The sequence below is a fragment of the Denticeps clupeoides genome, chromosome 5, assembly GCF_900700375.1.
Source record: "Denticeps clupeoides chromosome 5, fDenClu1.1, whole genome shotgun sequence".
NCBI lineage: Eukaryota > Metazoa > Chordata > Actinopteri > Clupeiformes > Denticipitidae > Denticeps > Denticeps clupeoides.
Window position 1 is genome coordinate 13454383 of NC_041711.1, and position 18384 is coordinate 13472766.

Genomic DNA, 18384 nt, shown 5'->3' on the forward strand with positions numbered 1-18384 from the left:
TGTGTATGTGTGTGATGTGTAGCACATGGCTTGTAGTGTTGTAGTCAATGTAGGCAGTGTCTTGGCCTAAACCGAGACTTGGCCTGCCGAGACTTGAGGGTACCAAGACCAAGGCTGAGACCAAGACCGAAAACAGATTAGGGCTAGAACTGTCATCACAGCAATAAGATCAACAAAAAAGCCGTTGCTATAAAGTGTCATTACTTGTTAAAATTCAAGTTTATTTTACATGTTTCATTTAAAATCTCACAGATGTGTCATACTTACGAGGCCTGATGGAAAATAATATTCTAATCAGTTCTAGCCTATCACCATTTTATCAGACCTAGTAAAAGGGAAAGAGATGGGATGTACCAGAAAGATGATCACATTAAGTCTCTTGTACCAGGGACAGAGGCCTCGGCTAGGTTATGTAATGATCCCTTGCTCTTAGTTTAAGACAATGGACATTTGACTCTCAAATGTTCACTGACACTCTTAAATACATTTTCTTCTAGCGAATTCGTCAAATGAACATTAGGAAAACAGTCTTGGTTCGCTGATCTACAGTCTTAAAGGGTAGTATACGGAACCCCTAAAGTACCCTGAACTGCGCACAAGTTATTTAAAATACTATAAATTCATTTACATCTCTAAAACCTCATGATGGAGAGGACTCAGCTTATCATGTTTTGTTTTTATTTTGGAATGTTGTGCAATGACGTTATTGCTGCTCTTGCACATAGACACAGGATCCGAATCAGCCGGACTCATTTTCTCAGCGTACTGAAAGATATCAGACTCAGCCGACAGAAGGACAAAACAGATTTCGGTCTACAACTACAAGGTCTGGAGAAATGCATGGTTATAGATGGATCTTGGCAAAATGGAGAGAAAAAAAAGAAGATAAAATCATAGTAGGCAAGTTGGACTCTGAGGGCTCAACTTTTACGAATATTAAAGAACTGTCTAAACTTGTGCCCACAGATAGTTGTTATATCCCAAACTGCCAAGGTGCCACTGAGCAAGATACTACCCCCACACTGTGGTTCTGTTCAGTTGGGTTGTGGTTCAAATCTCCACTTCTCCTCACATGCTCCTGTTCACACCACCTCTCGCTGGTCGGTCCAAAACAAACGCCATTCTGAGTCCCCTGCACTGGCCTATTACAGCCCACCAGTCATGGAGTCCAATCTTGGGCTGATGAGGAGCCACCCTGCAACAATAGAGAGAGGAAAAGGGAGAGAAAGACAGACACACAAACAGAACATACACACTCTCCACCACAGGATGTCACACCCCACCACCAAATATCAACATACTGTGTTGATTCACCCAAATATCTAAAAGGCCCGTGACAAGGTGTCTGCCAAAACACTGTCTGCACCACGTTTGTATTGAAGGACCAGTGCATGATACACTGATTTGTGTTTTTCATCCATGATAAAACACCAGGGGATTGTGGTCTGCAAAAACTAAAACATGTAGTGCACCCAATGTATACCTCAGAGTGTTGTTATGCTATTATCGATGCTACCAAAGGCCTCCTTTTAGATGGTGCTGGTGTTCACCTGTTGTTTCAAGAACTTTTTTGAGAAAACGGTGATGGGATGATCAACTCCATCCACATCTTCTTGTAACAGCACAGCCCCAGCTCCAACAGCACTGGAATCCACCTCCAGTTTGTAAGGGCGATGGAAGTCAGGAGCAGCAAGAACAATAGAGAGACAAACAGACACAAAACAAAAGCACAATAGCATTGTGGCATTCTTCATTCCACCTAAAATGTTCACATGCCTGCAGCAGTTCAGTCAAGGGACACATTAGCTCCAAAAAGTTTTTACAAAAAGCCCGATAATATCCAGCCATTCCCAGAAATCAGCGCTGTTCCATTTTAGATGTGGGAACTGGTAAGGCAAGAATGGCCTGAATCTTAGTCATCACAGGTTTCACCTGGTCTTGACCCACCTCTTTCCACAGGTAAGTCACAGTTGCTTTGCCGAACTCACACTTAGCCAAGTACAAAGTCAGCGATGCATCCTGCAGTCTCTTGAATACAGCAGTAAGATTTTGGATATGCTTGGACCAGGTGGACGAATAGATGATAATGTCGTCTAAATAAGCGTCACAGTTTTGAATTCCAGAAAGCACGCTGAGCGGTCGCCGGTGCATTGCGTAAATCAAAAAGCATCACAGTGTGTTATCCGGTGTGACGAAAGCAGAAGCTTCAGCAGCTCGGGGAGTAACTATTTTCCAGGCTTAAAATTTATATATATATTATAAAAAAGATATTCAAATGTGCAATATAAAAAAATATTGATATATCAGTTCAATTATATTATATTTACATTTTCTACAGAAAACTGGCCTGTGGCATAGGCTAAATAGGCAAATGCTAAGGGGGCGCCACAAATGAAGAAAAAAAAGTGTTTCATAAAACTAGTTGGTATTAACGTGTTTTAATATGAAAAAAAACAAGACCACGTGAGTTGACCTGCATTAGGGTCAAACTATATTAAGTATTAATAATAAGTAATAATAATAATAATGAACCTTCCTTTGAGGCCACCACAGCGACCTTATTTGCCCACCCCCCCACTATGGGGCCAATAATCCAACAGAGCCAATAATCACCAGGTGATGCCGACAAAAGCATCATTTAATCCTCCAGGACGCCGTTTTTTACGATAGAGGTAAAGTCCCACTGGGCAATCGTGTGCAAGCAAAAGAAAGCCGCATTTTGGACACTCCCACTAGAGTCACCCAGGAAGGCTTAAAAAGTGCAGTTCTGCCAGACGCCTCCTCCCTCCAGCGTGCTAAGAGCTTGACTAGGGTAACACATTTGTATGGGCCGGGCCTGATTTAGGACATTTATCATTACTTACAATCAGTATTTAAATGCCTAAGAGGGAAATATGACCAACCACATGCAGAATCTAAATGTTTGCAGCCTGACTACTCCACTGTGCGATGGTCACCCACAGAATTTACTCAAAATAATTAAAGCACAGGTTTGATCATTAAAAATTACTTTACTTAATATACAAAGAAAATAACACATCATAAATCAACCAAAATAAAACCCACGCTACATGCAATAAGAAAAACCTAAGGAAGGTACCCTCATTTAAATAATCAGACAGACAGGATGCCTTCAACAGTCATAATAAAGGACTTTTATTTGGTTGCACACAGTGCCCAATATGAAATATCCAAACCAAAATAAAACAAAGAAAGGAAAGAAAGAAAACTGGTGAGACAGCAGGTGTGGTGGCTCCTTCCCCTCTGTATTCCAGCAGTCATAAAAACGAAAAATGGGCTACAAATGGGCGCAAAACAAATCAACAGACACGACAGGATACATGGGTAGATTCTCACTGAAGGCATCATGAACGGTTTGGGGTGAGCTGGACCGCAGAGTGAAGGCAAAGGGGCCAACAAGTGCTAAACACCTCTGGGAACTCCTTCAAGACTGTTGGAGAACCATTTCAGGTGACGACCTCTTGAAGCTCATCGAGAGAATGACTGTTTCTGTTAATTGTGACAGATTTCCTGGCTGTTAGCCTCACTGAACTATAACCCCTATAGGCGCAATACGGGTATTTAAGGTGGACCTGTCAATACGAGTAAAGAGCTAACGTCAGCATCTTGTTTTATTTTGTAAGCTGGTTATTAGCCAGTCATTGCTCCTGCTGCCCCATCCCTCTGTATCCCTTACATCTCCCTGCAAAGTTGGAAAAAAAGAATAAAGATTATGCCGTCCCCACCACGATGCCGCTCTGGGCAAACGCCCATGATTGTTGTCTATCCCCCTCTGTTGGATCCCTTTGAAACAAGTAGCCCAGTTAGGGGCAGACCGACCTGGAATGTTAAATTAAATAAATCATAGCTTTCAAAGCATTACAAACTGCACTCAGACTATCTAAAATCCCCACAGGGTTTCATGCACACATTCGGTCTGTCTTTTCTGCGGCTCTGGATGCGGATGCTCTAACAGCACCGTGCTGGCATGTCGTACTCACCAGGCAGCAAAAAAGCACAAGTCAGCGACTAAGAGTGCACATTCAGCGGATGCACGTCTGGGTTTTGGTTGACCCTTGATCTAATCAACGGAAGAGTAAACCCCAGATGGTACAGGGACAGCCCCCCTGGAGACACTCATGGACACAACATTAAGTGGGGTTTGAACCTGTGACTTTGCGGTCTTCTGGTACAAGCCGTCTGTCCCAAGCAGGCCTGAATGTGTGATGCTCTTTGTACTACATATAACCAAAATTTGGTCATTCATATTACCAAATCTAAAGCAATGCAGTGTGTATCCAAACGGTCTTGGCTAGCTCTGACTTGCCCGGTTGTCCCTTAAAACATCCTTCTTTTGATGGAGTCTCAGCATCTTGAAGATAGAAAGTTTGGTGGTGTCACGGAAGGTGCTGGAGGAGAAGTGGAAGATGATGGGGTCCAGGCAGGTGTTGAAGGTGCTGAGCAGCAGCATGTAGTACCTCCATCTGGGGCTCTCATTGTTGATGAAGCCCACCAGGTGTGCACTGTTGTAGGGCAAGAAACAGACCATGAAGACGAGGAGGGTTCCCACCGCCATGCCGATGGCCTTACGCTTCCTCTGTGGGCGGATTCGAGGCTGGGTGTACAAGATGCGGATGCAGTTCAGGTAGCAGAACACACAGATTAGGAGTGGCACCATGCACAACACAACAAAGAACTCCATTCGCACTGGAACCAGGATTCTTCCCTGCTCTGCAGTGAAGTTCTCATAGCAGACATTGCTTGTGGAGTTTGCATTGGATAGCAGGTGCTCAGTTATAAAAACAATACTGCAGTGGGCGCCACTCATGAACCAGATGAAGACACTGCCAGCAATGGCGTAGCGAGGCTTACGCAACTGTCGGTAATGAATCGGAAAGGCCACACCCAGGTAGCGGTCCACGCTAACAGCCATTAGTAGAAGTGAGCTGGTGTAGATGGTGGTGAAGAAGACAAAGGAAGTGATAGAGCACAGAATCCTAGGGAGATACCAACGCATGCCACGACTTGCTTCGTACATCTTCAAAGGAAGGAAGATGAGGAAGAGAAGATCAGATGAGGTCAGGTTGAGCAGCAGGATGTCTGTAGGGGATGGATTTTCACGGACTTTTTTGCTAAAGGCATAAAATGCAAGACAGTTTGCTGGTAGGCCAATTAGAAAAGTCAGGATGTAAAGTGCAAGCAGCACCTCAGCTTGGATGTTGGCTTGCATGATGAACAGAGATGGCCTGAATAACACAGAAAAAGAAAATCAAGCAGCTATCAGGTTAGTTCATCTGTCTATGATAAAAATTATAACTGAAAACAAAAAAAGATTTATGGATGTCATAGTAAACATTGCATTCTGAGTTTTCATATCTTATTAATAAAGGTGCTTGCTTAATATTAACCAATGAAAAAGGATCATATATTTCTCTTTGAATGGCGTAACCCAGAATTTGATGGGAAACAGCAAAAGTAAGTGAATTGTGACAAACACGTCACTATGAATTTTAATCAATAGCAGCAAACACAGTAAAAAGGACAGTAGACATTTAGAGCAAACAAAAGAAAGCTGCACTGCTGCACCCACCTTATCAAGGTAATTCCTGCCCTGAACGATCCTCACAAAGGAAAAACATGCAGAGGATGGACTGAAGACTGAAACCCTGTGAGATGATTTTTTTCTTTGGAGAGCTGTAAAACAGACCCTTCATTCACTGCAAAAAGAAATCCAGTCCATCAAATGCACTGGATCATGTCAGAAGCCTGAAAAAAAGAGGTCAAGATTAGACACTCTCCATAATCCATTTACACCACTGGCTGCCTTCTGTCTGCCCTACATGTATGCAGTGAGCCAACCATCAGCAGTAGCATATATGGACATGGCCTTGCCTGGTCAATTTGCATAATGGCTAATTAAAATATTATGGCCTGTCCCCTGGGCAGTGCTCCCAGTCTGCCAGGCCTGGAGAAGAACCTGGAGGAGTCATCTGCTGATGTCATAGCACCGCTTTGTTTGCACTTATTTAGGTCACAGAAGAAATGCTGAGGTGAGTAAGAGCTAAGTTGATGCTATCATATAAAGGTCATGTCAAGCTTGTGCTTGAAATTTTAAATGGTGAAAAGCAGTAATAAACCACTAATAACATGTAATAATAATAGTAATAATACTAATAATACATTTTTATAATCATTTATATAATAATTGATCAATTTTGTTGCCACATAAAATGAATCCATAATAGCCCAATTACAAGTGTAAATTGCCAGTGGTGAAAATTTCAAGCAGAGGTCTTGACCTTGTAGTTAGCGTTGGACCACAATCATGGACAAGCTAGACGGAAGATGTCCTCCATCCTTTCAAAATGATTTTAAAACCACCATTAGATACTTGGATCAAATAAAAAATATATATATTGTTGGGATTGTTGAAAGCTCTTTGTATTGACACAGACACTTAAAAAAAAGCAAGTTTGTAATAGTCCAGATAAGACGTAGTTCCTGTTAACATCCTGTTCAAGTTCTAATGAAAGAGGAAGGGTGTTTCTGTTGTGCTTTTACAAAATCAACCAAAGGTCTCTGATAAGATTTTATATCCAAATTTGGTTAATAATTTGGCTGTACACACCAATCAGCCATAACACTATGACTTATGTCCCACGGGGTGCTGGACTGGACTGAGATCTAGAGAATCTGGAGGCCAAGTTGTGTTCCTCAGTTCATTATTAAACCATTTGTGCAGTTTGACTCATTATCCTGGAAAGCCGCCAGCACTGTGAATGACTCTGCACACCCCTCACATGCACTCTTCACCCTCCTGCCATCCGGAAAAAGGTACAGAATCATTCGGGCCGTCCCTGCCAGACTCTGCAAGAGCTTCATCCCACAGGCCATCAGACAACTAAACACTCAGGGAACCGACACACACATATTCTACCTCTTCTATGGTTAGAACATTATCTATTACGGCAGTATTTGCATTACTACAGCAGTATTTGCACACATTTTCATTTTGCTGGTTTTTGGCACCGTCTGTCTTGCTTGTTGTCAACATGTTTATTTTTCTAAAATGTTATTTACACTGCAATCTATTTGTGTCAGTATGTATGTATTTTTGAATAAATGTTACAGTGCATCCATAAAGAACTCACAGCGCATCACTTTTTCCACATTTTGTTATGTTAGAATTCTACACACAACACCCCATAATGTCAATGTGAAAATGGTTTACTTGGAAGTTGGTTTACTTGGAAATATAAAATAAAAAAACTGAGAAAGCTGTAAGTATTCACAACCTTTGCCACAGGGGCCGTGGTGGCCTAGTGGGAAAGATGACTGCAGCAATGTACAGAGACATCCTGCATTAAAAACTGCTCCAGAGCGCTCTTGAACTCAGACTGGGGCAACAGTTCATCTTTCAGCAGGACAAACACTCTAAGCACATAGCCCAGATATCAAAGGAGTGGCTTTAGGACAACTCTGTGAATGTCCTTGAGTGGCCCAGCCAGAGCCCAACCAGATGGAGCTTGGGAGGTGCTGCACTAACGTTCTTGGCCCAGTTGTGGCTGAGTGTATAAGATGAGAATGCAGTTCATGTAGCAGAAAATGCAGATGACAATTTGGCACAAAGTTCAACACTACAAACATCTCCAACCAAACTGAAAGCAAGACTCTTTGCTGCTCTGCAGGGAAGTTCTCATATCAGACATCGCTTGTGGAGTTTGCATTGGCCAGTGCATGCTCAGTATACTGTTTAGAGTTGCAACGGAAATCCTTCCTTTATCTGCAGAGGATGATCACGTTAAGCTGCTGAACGAGCAAACAGAAGACAAGGTCAGTTTCTTGCTAATTCAGTTATACCTGTTCATGACTTTCTGCCTGCCCAACCCATTGGACTGACCATTAGCAGTGGTGTGTATAGGCCTGCATATAGAATTGACCTCAGTTGAGGTAAATTATATATTTAATTTGTCATGCCAACCAGGAAAACAGTTGTCTGCTAAAGCCAGAATTTTATGATGAAGCCATAATATAAATATAACTCATAAGTATTGCAGATGTGCAGTTCCAAACATAGTACAGTTGAAGCCTTTATAAGGACAAAAGAGACAAAAATCAGTCCAGTCACTATTTCTTTACATTGCCTCCCCAAAATGTATTTTGGTATGTAGTGTCATTATAGCTCATGCATGCATAAAATTTGACATTCACAGATGACATGCAGAAACATCCTAATTTCACATGATAATCCGTAGCATACAACATGCTTCAAGAAGAAAACATGGCATCTAAGACATATTCTTAATGTTTTTTTTAATGATGGAAACTCATTTCATTTAGGGATGGTGTAATTCATGAAAAGTAAATTTTTTTTTGTTCTTGTCACTCAAACTAAACAATACTATGACTATTTAAAGTTATTTGGGTGCCTGTCAAGATTTGTTTAATTGCTATTGGTCAGGCCACTCAGTACTGTATCGCTATTGCAGGAGAGGAGAAAGTCCCGCCCTCATTTTTGTTAGCGCTTAGTCAGTACAACGCAGCACCACCAGAGAGAGAGAGACAAATTTCGGTGATTGTGGAATAAAAGTGGTTTTATAAGAGAGAAGTTCATGTTGTGTTTTTTATAGTGAATGCCGGCTGTTAGTTTGTACATTTTATTTGCCCATTTAAATATAATAGCAAGTTCAACTGTCTCCCCTGGTCTGAGCATCTTTTTCCCCTGACTATCACATAGCACAGCATTTACCTCCACGAACCTAGACACTGGTCCCCACCTAGGTGAATAACCTGAGCTTGTACATATCCGCTATAAAGGGTAGTTACATTCTTCACACTGGTTACAATAATCATTGTTATAAATTTCCTTTCTATATATTTATAGCATTTCCACATATTTTGCATGAACACGTACCATATAACATGGTAGTGCATGAAGGATCAGTGTCTGCTAACGAGGAACTGTCACAGTGGATGACCTATGAGTATCCACTAATGGATAATGGAACATGTAACAATGTTGACACAGCAAAAAGGGAAGGGGCACCTAACCTTCCATCTCTATTAGCATGTGTTCTCTCCCACAGCAGACTGTCCAGTTCTAAACGCAGTTATTCTGAATGTCATGTGATCCGGAACTGAATTGTGGAGAACTAGTGGTCAAAACTATGAACAAGTGTGACATGTATGTAGTACTTGTCCTGCCTTACTGCTGGGTAGTTCAATATAAAGTTATGACAAAAGCCATACAAGCAGTTTAAAAACTTGCCATGTGATGCACAGGACCAGAAAACTAGTCTCACTTGTTACAATAAACTTCTACAATAAAAATCTGTGAACTGTATAAACATGAAAACAAAATGATTGCACCAAAATAGTTCAATGTATAATGGGTGTACAATACTTCAGTAAAATAATGCTTATGCAAAACCAATATATGCAAATAAAATGACCAAGATGTTGCAATGCGTGGGACAACAATGTCATTGGTCTAAAAGCTACACGAGTGTGCCTGTCTTCAGTCCCATTTTGCCTGATCTTTATTTGATAATGTCATAATTATTTATATCTATAGTTGAGTACTGTTTAATTATCTATGCTGTGATGTCATTGTTAATTCACAGAACATAATTTATGAAATAAATTATCGGAACAATGCTACCCAGGGATCTAATACCAGGCAATAATTTATGCTTTGTGCTTGTTTATGACAGTCAATTAACTTATATTTTGTTCAATTTGCAAGCCAAAGTAGATACAAAGCTAGCACAAAGTTTAGGCTTCACTGAGAAGAGTACTGCAGCTCTGCAGTTGTTAGGTCATGCAGCTGTGTATAGGATCAGATGCATATCAGAGCTGTATGTGTGATATGTCCATTTGACCGGATCTTCATTCACATTTTCATTAGCATTGTTGCTACATGGGTTGAACTAGGATGTTTTTAGAAGGTTGAAACCGTAATCAGAAAGTTGTCAGTTTGAGTCCCGAACCGCTAAGGTGCTACTGAGGTGCCACTGAGCAAAAGTATCATCCCCACACACTGCTCCCCGGGCGCCTGTCATGGCTCCACACTGCTCACTAAAGGTGATGGTTAAAAGCAGAGGACACATTTCGTTGTGTCACCGTGTGCTGTCTTGTGTTTTACAAATGAAAATCTCTTCACTTTCATCATCATCATGGGGACAGATCAGATACTGACAGTTTTTAATGGTTCCAGTCATGATTCCAGACTGTTCCAAACACCATTAACTACATGCTAATAACTTATTATTATGAAAATAAACCTTCAACATGATGATTTCACAGAATGCAAGCTTTTGGCAGTAAAATTTCTCAGAATTTCTTGAAAATTGAATGCAGACAACTGTTGACAATCTGCAGTGGTGGCCTAGCAGGTTAGGAGACAGACTCGTAATCAGAAGGTTCAGTTTGGCCGTTCAAATCCCACACTGCTCCCCGGTGCCTTTCATGGCTGCCCACTGCTCACAAGGTTATAGGTTAAATGCAGGGGACATATTTAGTTGTGTCACTATGTGCTTCATAATGACAATCATTTTACTTCAATCCACGCGCAATTGAGTCTTGAGATGCACATCGAGAAAACTGAGAAGCTTCTTAGGTTTTTTCTGTTCAATTGTATTTGCTCAAGTGGAAATGCACCGATACAGAATTGTGTCTCCTTTTATCTCCAAGGGCTTCACTGGTTACTGAGGAAATGAGGAAATGCGCTTGCCATGGTGTGATCCACAATGAACTGTTTGTTTATCTTGAGCCTCAATATCTGGGGCTTCTAACCCCTGAAAAGTGGTTAGCTGCTACTCCATCTGCACAAGCTTGATTTTTTTATGATTTTTCATAAAAAAGTTTGAGCTCTGAGCCAAAACTAACTTCAATATGCAAGTAATCACTGTGGACATTATTTTTGATTTCAGGCTTTGAATGCATCAGCTTTATACATTTTAGTCAAACACCAAACTGTTCCTAATGGGTCCCTCATGGCTCTATCCTGGGAACACTTCTCCCTCTACTCTTTTCAGTCCTGGATCCTCAGGTGTGGAACAAACATTAGGATGGCTGTGTCCCGTCCCATTTTCAAACAGCAATTGAAGTTCAGCTTTATTGTCATTTCAGCTATATCTGTGTTAGACAATAACTAGTGAAATGAAAAAACGTTTCTCCGGAACTTGGTGCAACAAGTAACATTAGACAAAGTTACATACTGACATAAAGTGCACGTGTGCGACACCGACCATCTGGGTTACATAATAATGCTGTGCAAAAAGAAACAGTGCATTAGTAGTCGATATTACAGATAGATAATCAAGATGGAACGGTGCAGGAATAGATTATATTACAATATAACAGAGGTAGTGTGTGTGTGTGTGTGTGTGTGAGGGTGTCAGTCCAAAATCACAGTGTGTGTTCAGGTGTCTGATGGCTTGTGGTAAGAAGCTATTGCAGAGTCTGCCAGATGGTAGGAGGGAGAACAGGGCATGTGAGGGGTGGTGTGAGTACCGAGTATGTTCCGAGCTCGAAGGACGAGGTGTTTCTTGTAGAGCTGAGAGATGGGTGGAAGTGTAACACTGATGATGCGCTCTGCTGTCTTCACTATCTGCTGCAGGGCCTTCTGCTCAGCGACAGTGCAGTTCCTGTACCAGACAGTGATGTAGCAGCAGAGAACACTCTCAATAGTCCCCTGGTAGAATGGTGTGAGGATGGTGTCAGGGTCCCGGTGTGGGACCAGAACGTGAGTGCGTGTTGGATGAAACGAGAAACCCCGGTGCGATTGAACGCAAGGAGGCAGGTACGTTTCCTCTGGTTTAATATGCGAGAGCAAAAACACCACATGGATGTTGCAATTTAGGTTGAATTGGGGAAGGGACAGGATGAAGGGGAAGAGTGGAGAGGTGAGGATTAATCTTACTGATTTGAGGTTAAGAAGGAGCTGAGTCGAGTGGATGAATGCCAATCAGTGACTGAGCGGCTGGCGTGGCCATGTTACCTCATCTCCGTGTTGCTCCCGGTCACATGGATGGAATCATGTGACAGATGGGAGGAGGGAGGTTGGCCTTCTTCAGCTTCCTGAGGAAGTGTAGACGTTGCTGGGCTTTCTTGGTGGTGGAGGTGGTGTTGAGGCTCCAGGAGAGGTCATCTGTCATGTGCACACCCAGGAACATCACGCAGCTGACGATCTCAACAGCAGATCCATCGATGTGCAGTGGGGTGGGGACAGTCGGTTTCTTCCTGATGTTGACAACCACCTCTTTGGACATTGAGAGTCAGGTTGTTGCTCCGGCACCAATCCACCAGATGTTTCATCTCCTCTCTGTAGGCAGATCGTTGATCGTTGTTGGTGATGAGCCCCACTACTGTTGTGTCATCTGCGAACTTGATGATGTGGTTCGAACTGTACCGCGCAGCACAGTCGTGTGTCAGGAGAGTGAACAGGAGTGGGCCGAACAGCATCCATGAGGGGAACCCGTGCTCAGGTTGAGGACCTTGGAGGTGTTATTTCCTATAGACACAGACTCGGGCCTGTCTGTTAGGAAGTCCAAGATCCAGCTGCAGAGTGGAGAGCTTATTCCCAGCAGGTCCAACTTCCTTACCAGCTTCTGAGGGATGAGTGTTGAATGGTGAGCTGAAGTCAATAAAAAGCATTCTGGCATGAGAATATATGGGAAATCAAAGAAAAGAAACTGTGCACCCAGTAATATGAACACACTGTGAGGAAAAGGTACATCCACACTCAGGAAAAAACAGTCCATCCTGGGGTAGATCAGAAACAGGTGAACTGACTGAACAGCAAACAGGCTGTAAAAGTTTAAGCCACAGACTGAGGCTAATGTAACCACAGGAATGGTGGTTGTTAATGGTTCTTGGTGTGTTGATAGGGGGAAGAGTTTTAGGTGGAAGAAGTGCGTGTGAGAGACGAGCTTGCAGAAGTATGTGGCTGTTGTTCTGAGTTCCCACTCTGTTATTAAAAGTGAGTAAAGTACTGAAATATTTTATCCACCACCCATCAGCCAGCGAGCCCGCCTTCAGAGAAGGCCGGATCCAGTAGCCCACACACACACTTTTAATATTAAAATAATTATCTATTATCAACATTCTCCAACAGCAGTCAAGTTGTCATTGTTTGTATCAAACAAGTTGTGAAGTTGTGGAAAGTTGTGGGACTACACTGTCATCTACAGGCAAACCTGTGTAACAACTCCCCCTGTCTCATACATTTTAACAATCTAGGAACATTGCAGATGAAGTAAACTGTAAAACTGTACATTTTGTACAATTTTGTATAATTTGTAACATTGCTCATTCCTGTTTATGGCCCCTGGTGATCGTGATCAATATACCCCACTTCCTAACAGCTACTAGTATCCGAATTTGAAAAATCACGGCATAGAGAGTCAAATGTAAAAAGGCTGGAAGGTTTAATAAATGGGCGAGAGGAAGAACAAGGGCAGTAATTGAGGACAGAATTGTGATAACTTTTGTAGACCATGATGATAAGGAAAGCATGACAAAAGTGTACAAGTCTCTGTGAACACCATACCCAGTAGGTCAAAACTGCATATAGTGATGAAAGGCACGATGCTGATAATTTTAAGGATATTTCATGTTATTTTTCACTTGTGAGAAGCGGTTGCATGGAGTGAAAGAACCTCTGGAGCTCACACAATTGTCCAGATGGTTAGGATGTACATAGGACTATAACATTTCCACAGACACTTCTTAAGATTCCTGCTGATATTGAAAATGCACTGGTTTGCTCAGTTCCAATTCCAGGACTTCACAATAAAAAACATTTGCAATACTGTGCACAAGGTCTGTAATGATTGACTTTGCTTGTCTGCTTTATCCGGAATTGCCTTTCTGCTATTGCACTGGAGCAAGGAAGGTAGTTTCGCATTCAGTATTTAAGAAACGTTTGGAACAGCATCATTGCAGGATTGTCTATGTGGTTTAGTGGTGGATGCAAACTAGCACTCCTGTCTCGTGCTGACATGTGACCTTACCCAAGCCCAGACTGCAGATAGAACCCAAAAAAAAGACAGTAATCTGTACCAGTTTTGTAGAACAGGGAGGCTGTGTTCACCATTTCAATACTTAGTATTGGTGCAGACAAGATTAGATTTAACTATACTAGGTTACTATCAGTTGCGATAGTTTTCAGTGACATTTAAGGAAGCACCACTAGATAGAGCTGTCTGATTGCTGAATGTGTAAATGAGTTGTCAGGTCTTCATGATATCTTATGATAAAAATCCAATGCATTTCTATCCCCGGTGGGCACCGAAATCTGACTACATTAAAACATTTTACTACGTAAATGAATCTGAATTTTCATGTTATGTATTTAATTTAAAGGTCCCCTGACATGAAATTTGTTTTGCTTTTATTTCGATCTAGGTGGTCCCCTAATACTAAAGTCTCTGACCAGAATTTTGCCTTGGTGCAGATCTACAGCCTTTTTTAGCCAGTCACACAATGAGATTTCCCCAGGATGGTCCATTTCGGAGGAGAGAGGCGGGACGAGGAGGAGAGCAGCCTATAGAAGTTGAGGGGCATTCACGGAAATGACGTCATCTACACCATGCACCAACCACAACAGTCGTGTTTTCCAGAAATAAAGTAAGTTAACCCATTGGTTCTTCAGAGTCTCTTGTGATGGAACTAAGAGGAGTGTGAAATTATTTGAGAGGAAAAAGCATGAGAAATGGGAGGTAACCTTTCCCCTTATGACAACATAAGGGGACAAATTCCAGATCTGACTGCCTGATCTGGCACTCTCAGAAGGCTGAAGCAGAATGCACACTTTATAAATAACCCCATTTCTAGTCACTGCAGGACCATAGACAGGCTAGGGGAACTTTTAATGTTAAATAATCTTACAAAGTGAAGTTTTCATGAGAGGGGAGCTCTGTCATAAATGATCAAATACTCAAAAATATATTGAAATTAAATAAAAATGGAAATAAATATAGAATACATATACAGGACCCTGAGAGAGCAGTGAAGATGATGCAGAGGATAATTTTGACACCACTCCCTGCAATAAAAGACATGCACTCTTTTACTTTGTACTGTCAGTTAGGAGACTCAGGACAATCCACGCATGCACAGCAGTGCTGTTCAACGCATGGCCATACTGTGTTCTAATTTGAAACATTGAATTATAATGGCAACTGTGTCTCAGCCTAAATCGCTTTAGCAGAGCATGTGCGTATGTATTCTAGAATATGGAAACTTTGCTAGATGTGGTGATTTTACCAGTTACCACACACACACACACATATACACAAATATTCACAAATGTGTCTGTGGCTCATCACACCTTCCCTCTCTACATCTGTGCCTTTTGTCCCTTTAGCCCAACACAATAAAAAACAACTAAAGCACTTCACCACACACACTCACAAAAGAACATTTAAGCTAAACATGAGCCTCTGGGCCAGAAACATAAAGCAATAATTGGCTGTTGTATATTGCATCAGTGTTGGGACGTAGTAGTAAAAATTTCCAACCATCCGGACATCAGGGATCCTGACATCTCGTTTAATTTTCTCATTCATCTTCCCGCTGTATACTTCATTTCAATCATCTTTGAGTTGTTCATTTGATTTGACCGCATGGTTACTACATGTATTTTTTTGGCATTTTGGCATGTGTTCTGCCATCTTCCTAGTAAACCCAAACTGCTGGGAAACGAGAACTGCTCTGGCCACTGTCTACTTCCTGCATCATCTCAGTAGGTGGCAGTGTTGTCATGTGACAGGCTCTCTCCCAGCCCCTGTGCTTTGTGCCCATTGTTTTAGGTGTGAAATTGAGTAATTTCCTCACGTTGCCAGGTCCTAAATTTGCTAATATATCCCATCGCACACATGCTTTGTTACCCACTTAACCCGCGTGCCTACCTATGTTTCAATGGGGGTGGTAGTAGCCCAGTCTTGCCTGAAAAGCAGAAGTCCCAGGTACTAACGGCACTTTCTACCATTGTGTCCCTGAGGAAGGCACTTAACCCCAAGTGTCTCCAGGGGGGGACTGTCCCTGTAACTACTGGTTGTAATTTGCCCTGGGCATCTGCTAAATGCCATAAATGTAAATGATGGGTGAGCATTCCTCATCCATGTCCAATTCATGCAGACAGGGTGAAATGTGCAGATGGGGTGGGGAGATGCATTTGGCTTCCCAGTAATGTTTGTTTATTCCAGTTGTGGCTTATTAGCTTGTTAATGAAGCCCACAGAAGGTAGAGGTCAGATAAATGTTCTCAGATTGTTGAATATTGATTTTCTATTTAATATTGGGTGTAATTCTAAAAACTTTTATCCAGCCTCAATGTTTTTCATTTTGATTGAAATGTATTTTTTTTTAGTTATTACAAGAGAATTATAGAATTATATTATTATAGAACAAATCTAATTTGTGCTCCAAAAATGCAGGAACCAGGATTGTTTATGACAGTCAAAATAAAACTAATAATTTCTTGTCCTGTTCCCTATTGACTATGCAAAGGAATGCCTTTGATTATGTCTTTTAATTAATGCTCATATGCAATTAACTCTATTTTGATTTATTCACAGTTGATCAAAACAACTGACTTGCTCTGCACTCATTAATAAAAGGGTGTGTCACAGCCTGGTATGGCAGCTGCACTGCACAGGACCAAAGGGCTCTGCAGAGAGCAGTGAAGATGATGCAGAGGATCATTTTCACACCACTTCCTGCAATAAAAGATATTTACACCATGCACTGCCATTTTAGTCTTTTACTTTGTAGTCTCTGGTAGGAGACTCAAGACAATCCATGTGCTGTACATTTCAATACACACATTAGTTCTTCTCATATGTAACATATATATGATATATATATGTATATAGTACAGGCTAAATGTTTGTACACAACTTCTAATTCAATGTGTTTTCTTTATTTTCATGACTATTTATATTGGTGTAATTCTCACTGAAGGCATCAAAACTATGAATGAACACATGTGTGCATTTATGTACTTAACAAAAAAAGGCGAAATAACTGAAACATATTTTATATTCTAGCCACCCTTTGTTCTGATTACTGCTTTGCATACTCTTGGCATTTTCTATATATATATACACACACACACACATAGACACACACACACGCAAAAAAATAATTTAGTAGGCATAAGTGACATTGCACATGTAAACTGTAAACGGCAATTTCTGCCGTTTATCAGACGCCCATATCCAGAGCGCCTTACAACCGCCAATTACAGGGACAGTCCCCCAGGGTTAAGTGTCTTACTCAGGGACGTAATTTTGGTAAGTGGGGTGTCTTACCTAATGGACTACTACAAGACTTGGTTTTTGTATTGTTGCACTGTTCTTTCTGCATTTTGTCTGCGAAAATGTTTTCGAGTTAGAAATTAATTTTGCTCTGTACATGAATCCTGGATCCTAATTAAGTTCAACTGACGTCTAATTATAATTCACAAGTGCACACATACATACATACAAACATATGTATGAGAACAATTTTTGTTTTGAGGTCTTAGGGCTTCACCAGCCAAAGCCTGATCTCGTCTGATCTTGGAAGCTAAGGAGTGTTGGGCCTGGTTCAAATTCAAATTCAAATTCAATTTTTTTTGTATTTGTCACATACACAGTCATACACGGTATGATATGCAGTGAAATGCTTTTTGGGACTGCTACAGACCACAGTATTGCAAATGTTACAAGTATATAATGAACCAATATGCAAATGTTGCAAACATAACCAAATATTACACTTTTGCGTGTAAAAGTGTAATATGTGTAACTGGTAGGGTGAAGGCGTGCAAATGAGTGAAAGATAATGTTAAAAAAAAAGAGCCATAAAAAAAAGAGCAGTAAAAAGCGCAAAGATTTTGTGCAAAGTGATTTTGTGCAAAGTGATTTGTGCAAAGAGTCCAGAGTGATTGAAGGTGAAAGTGCTGGAGTTCTATGTACTGTTGTTGTTGAGAGCTCGGACAGCCTGCGGGAAGAAGCTCCTCCTCATTCTCTCTGTGTTGGACTTCAGGGAGCGAAAGCGCTTCCCTGATCGCAACAGAGAGAAGAGTCCATTGTTGGGGTGGGTGAGGTCCTTCACTATCTTCCTGGCCCTGGTAAAGCACCATTTGCTGTAGATAGATTGAAGGTCAGGGAGCTTGGTACGGATGATTCGTTCGGCTGATCGAACCACCCTCTGTAGGGCTCGCCTGACCTTCATGGTGCTGTTCCCGAACGAGGTTGAGATGTTTCCCATCAGGATGCTCTCTATGGTGCAGGAGTAGAAGTTCCTGAGCACCTTGGAGGGCAGTCTGAAGTCTCTCAGGCGTCGGAGGTGGTAGAGACGCTGCCGGGCCTTTTTCACCACGATGTTGATATGA

General features: G+C 41.6%; 1 protein-coding gene and 1 long non-coding RNA gene across 2 annotated transcripts; one reads left to right on the forward strand and one right to left on the reverse strand.

The window, feature by feature from the left end:
* Window positions 1–4312: 4312 nt before the first annotated feature.
* LOC114789883 (free fatty acid receptor 2-like) lies at window positions 4313–5732 on the reverse strand. Its single transcript, XM_028979314.1, has 2 exons — window positions 5591–5732; window positions 4313–5246 (listed from the first exon to the last, which is right to left on the reverse strand). Exon 2 carries the CDS (start codon window positions 5228–5230, stop codon window positions 4313–4315), a length of 918 nt encoding a protein of 305 aa, XP_028835147.1. The 5' UTR covers window positions 5231–5246; window positions 5591–5732.
* Window positions 5733–7647: 1915 nt separating this feature from the next.
* Window positions 7648–16711, forward strand: LOC114791165 (uncharacterized). The gene is made up of 3 exons (XR_003749929.1): window positions 7648–7833; window positions 14410–14631; window positions 16583–16711. It is a non-coding gene; the product is annotated as an uncharacterized LOC114791165 (long non-coding RNA).
* Window positions 16712–18384: the final 1673 nt, after the last annotated feature.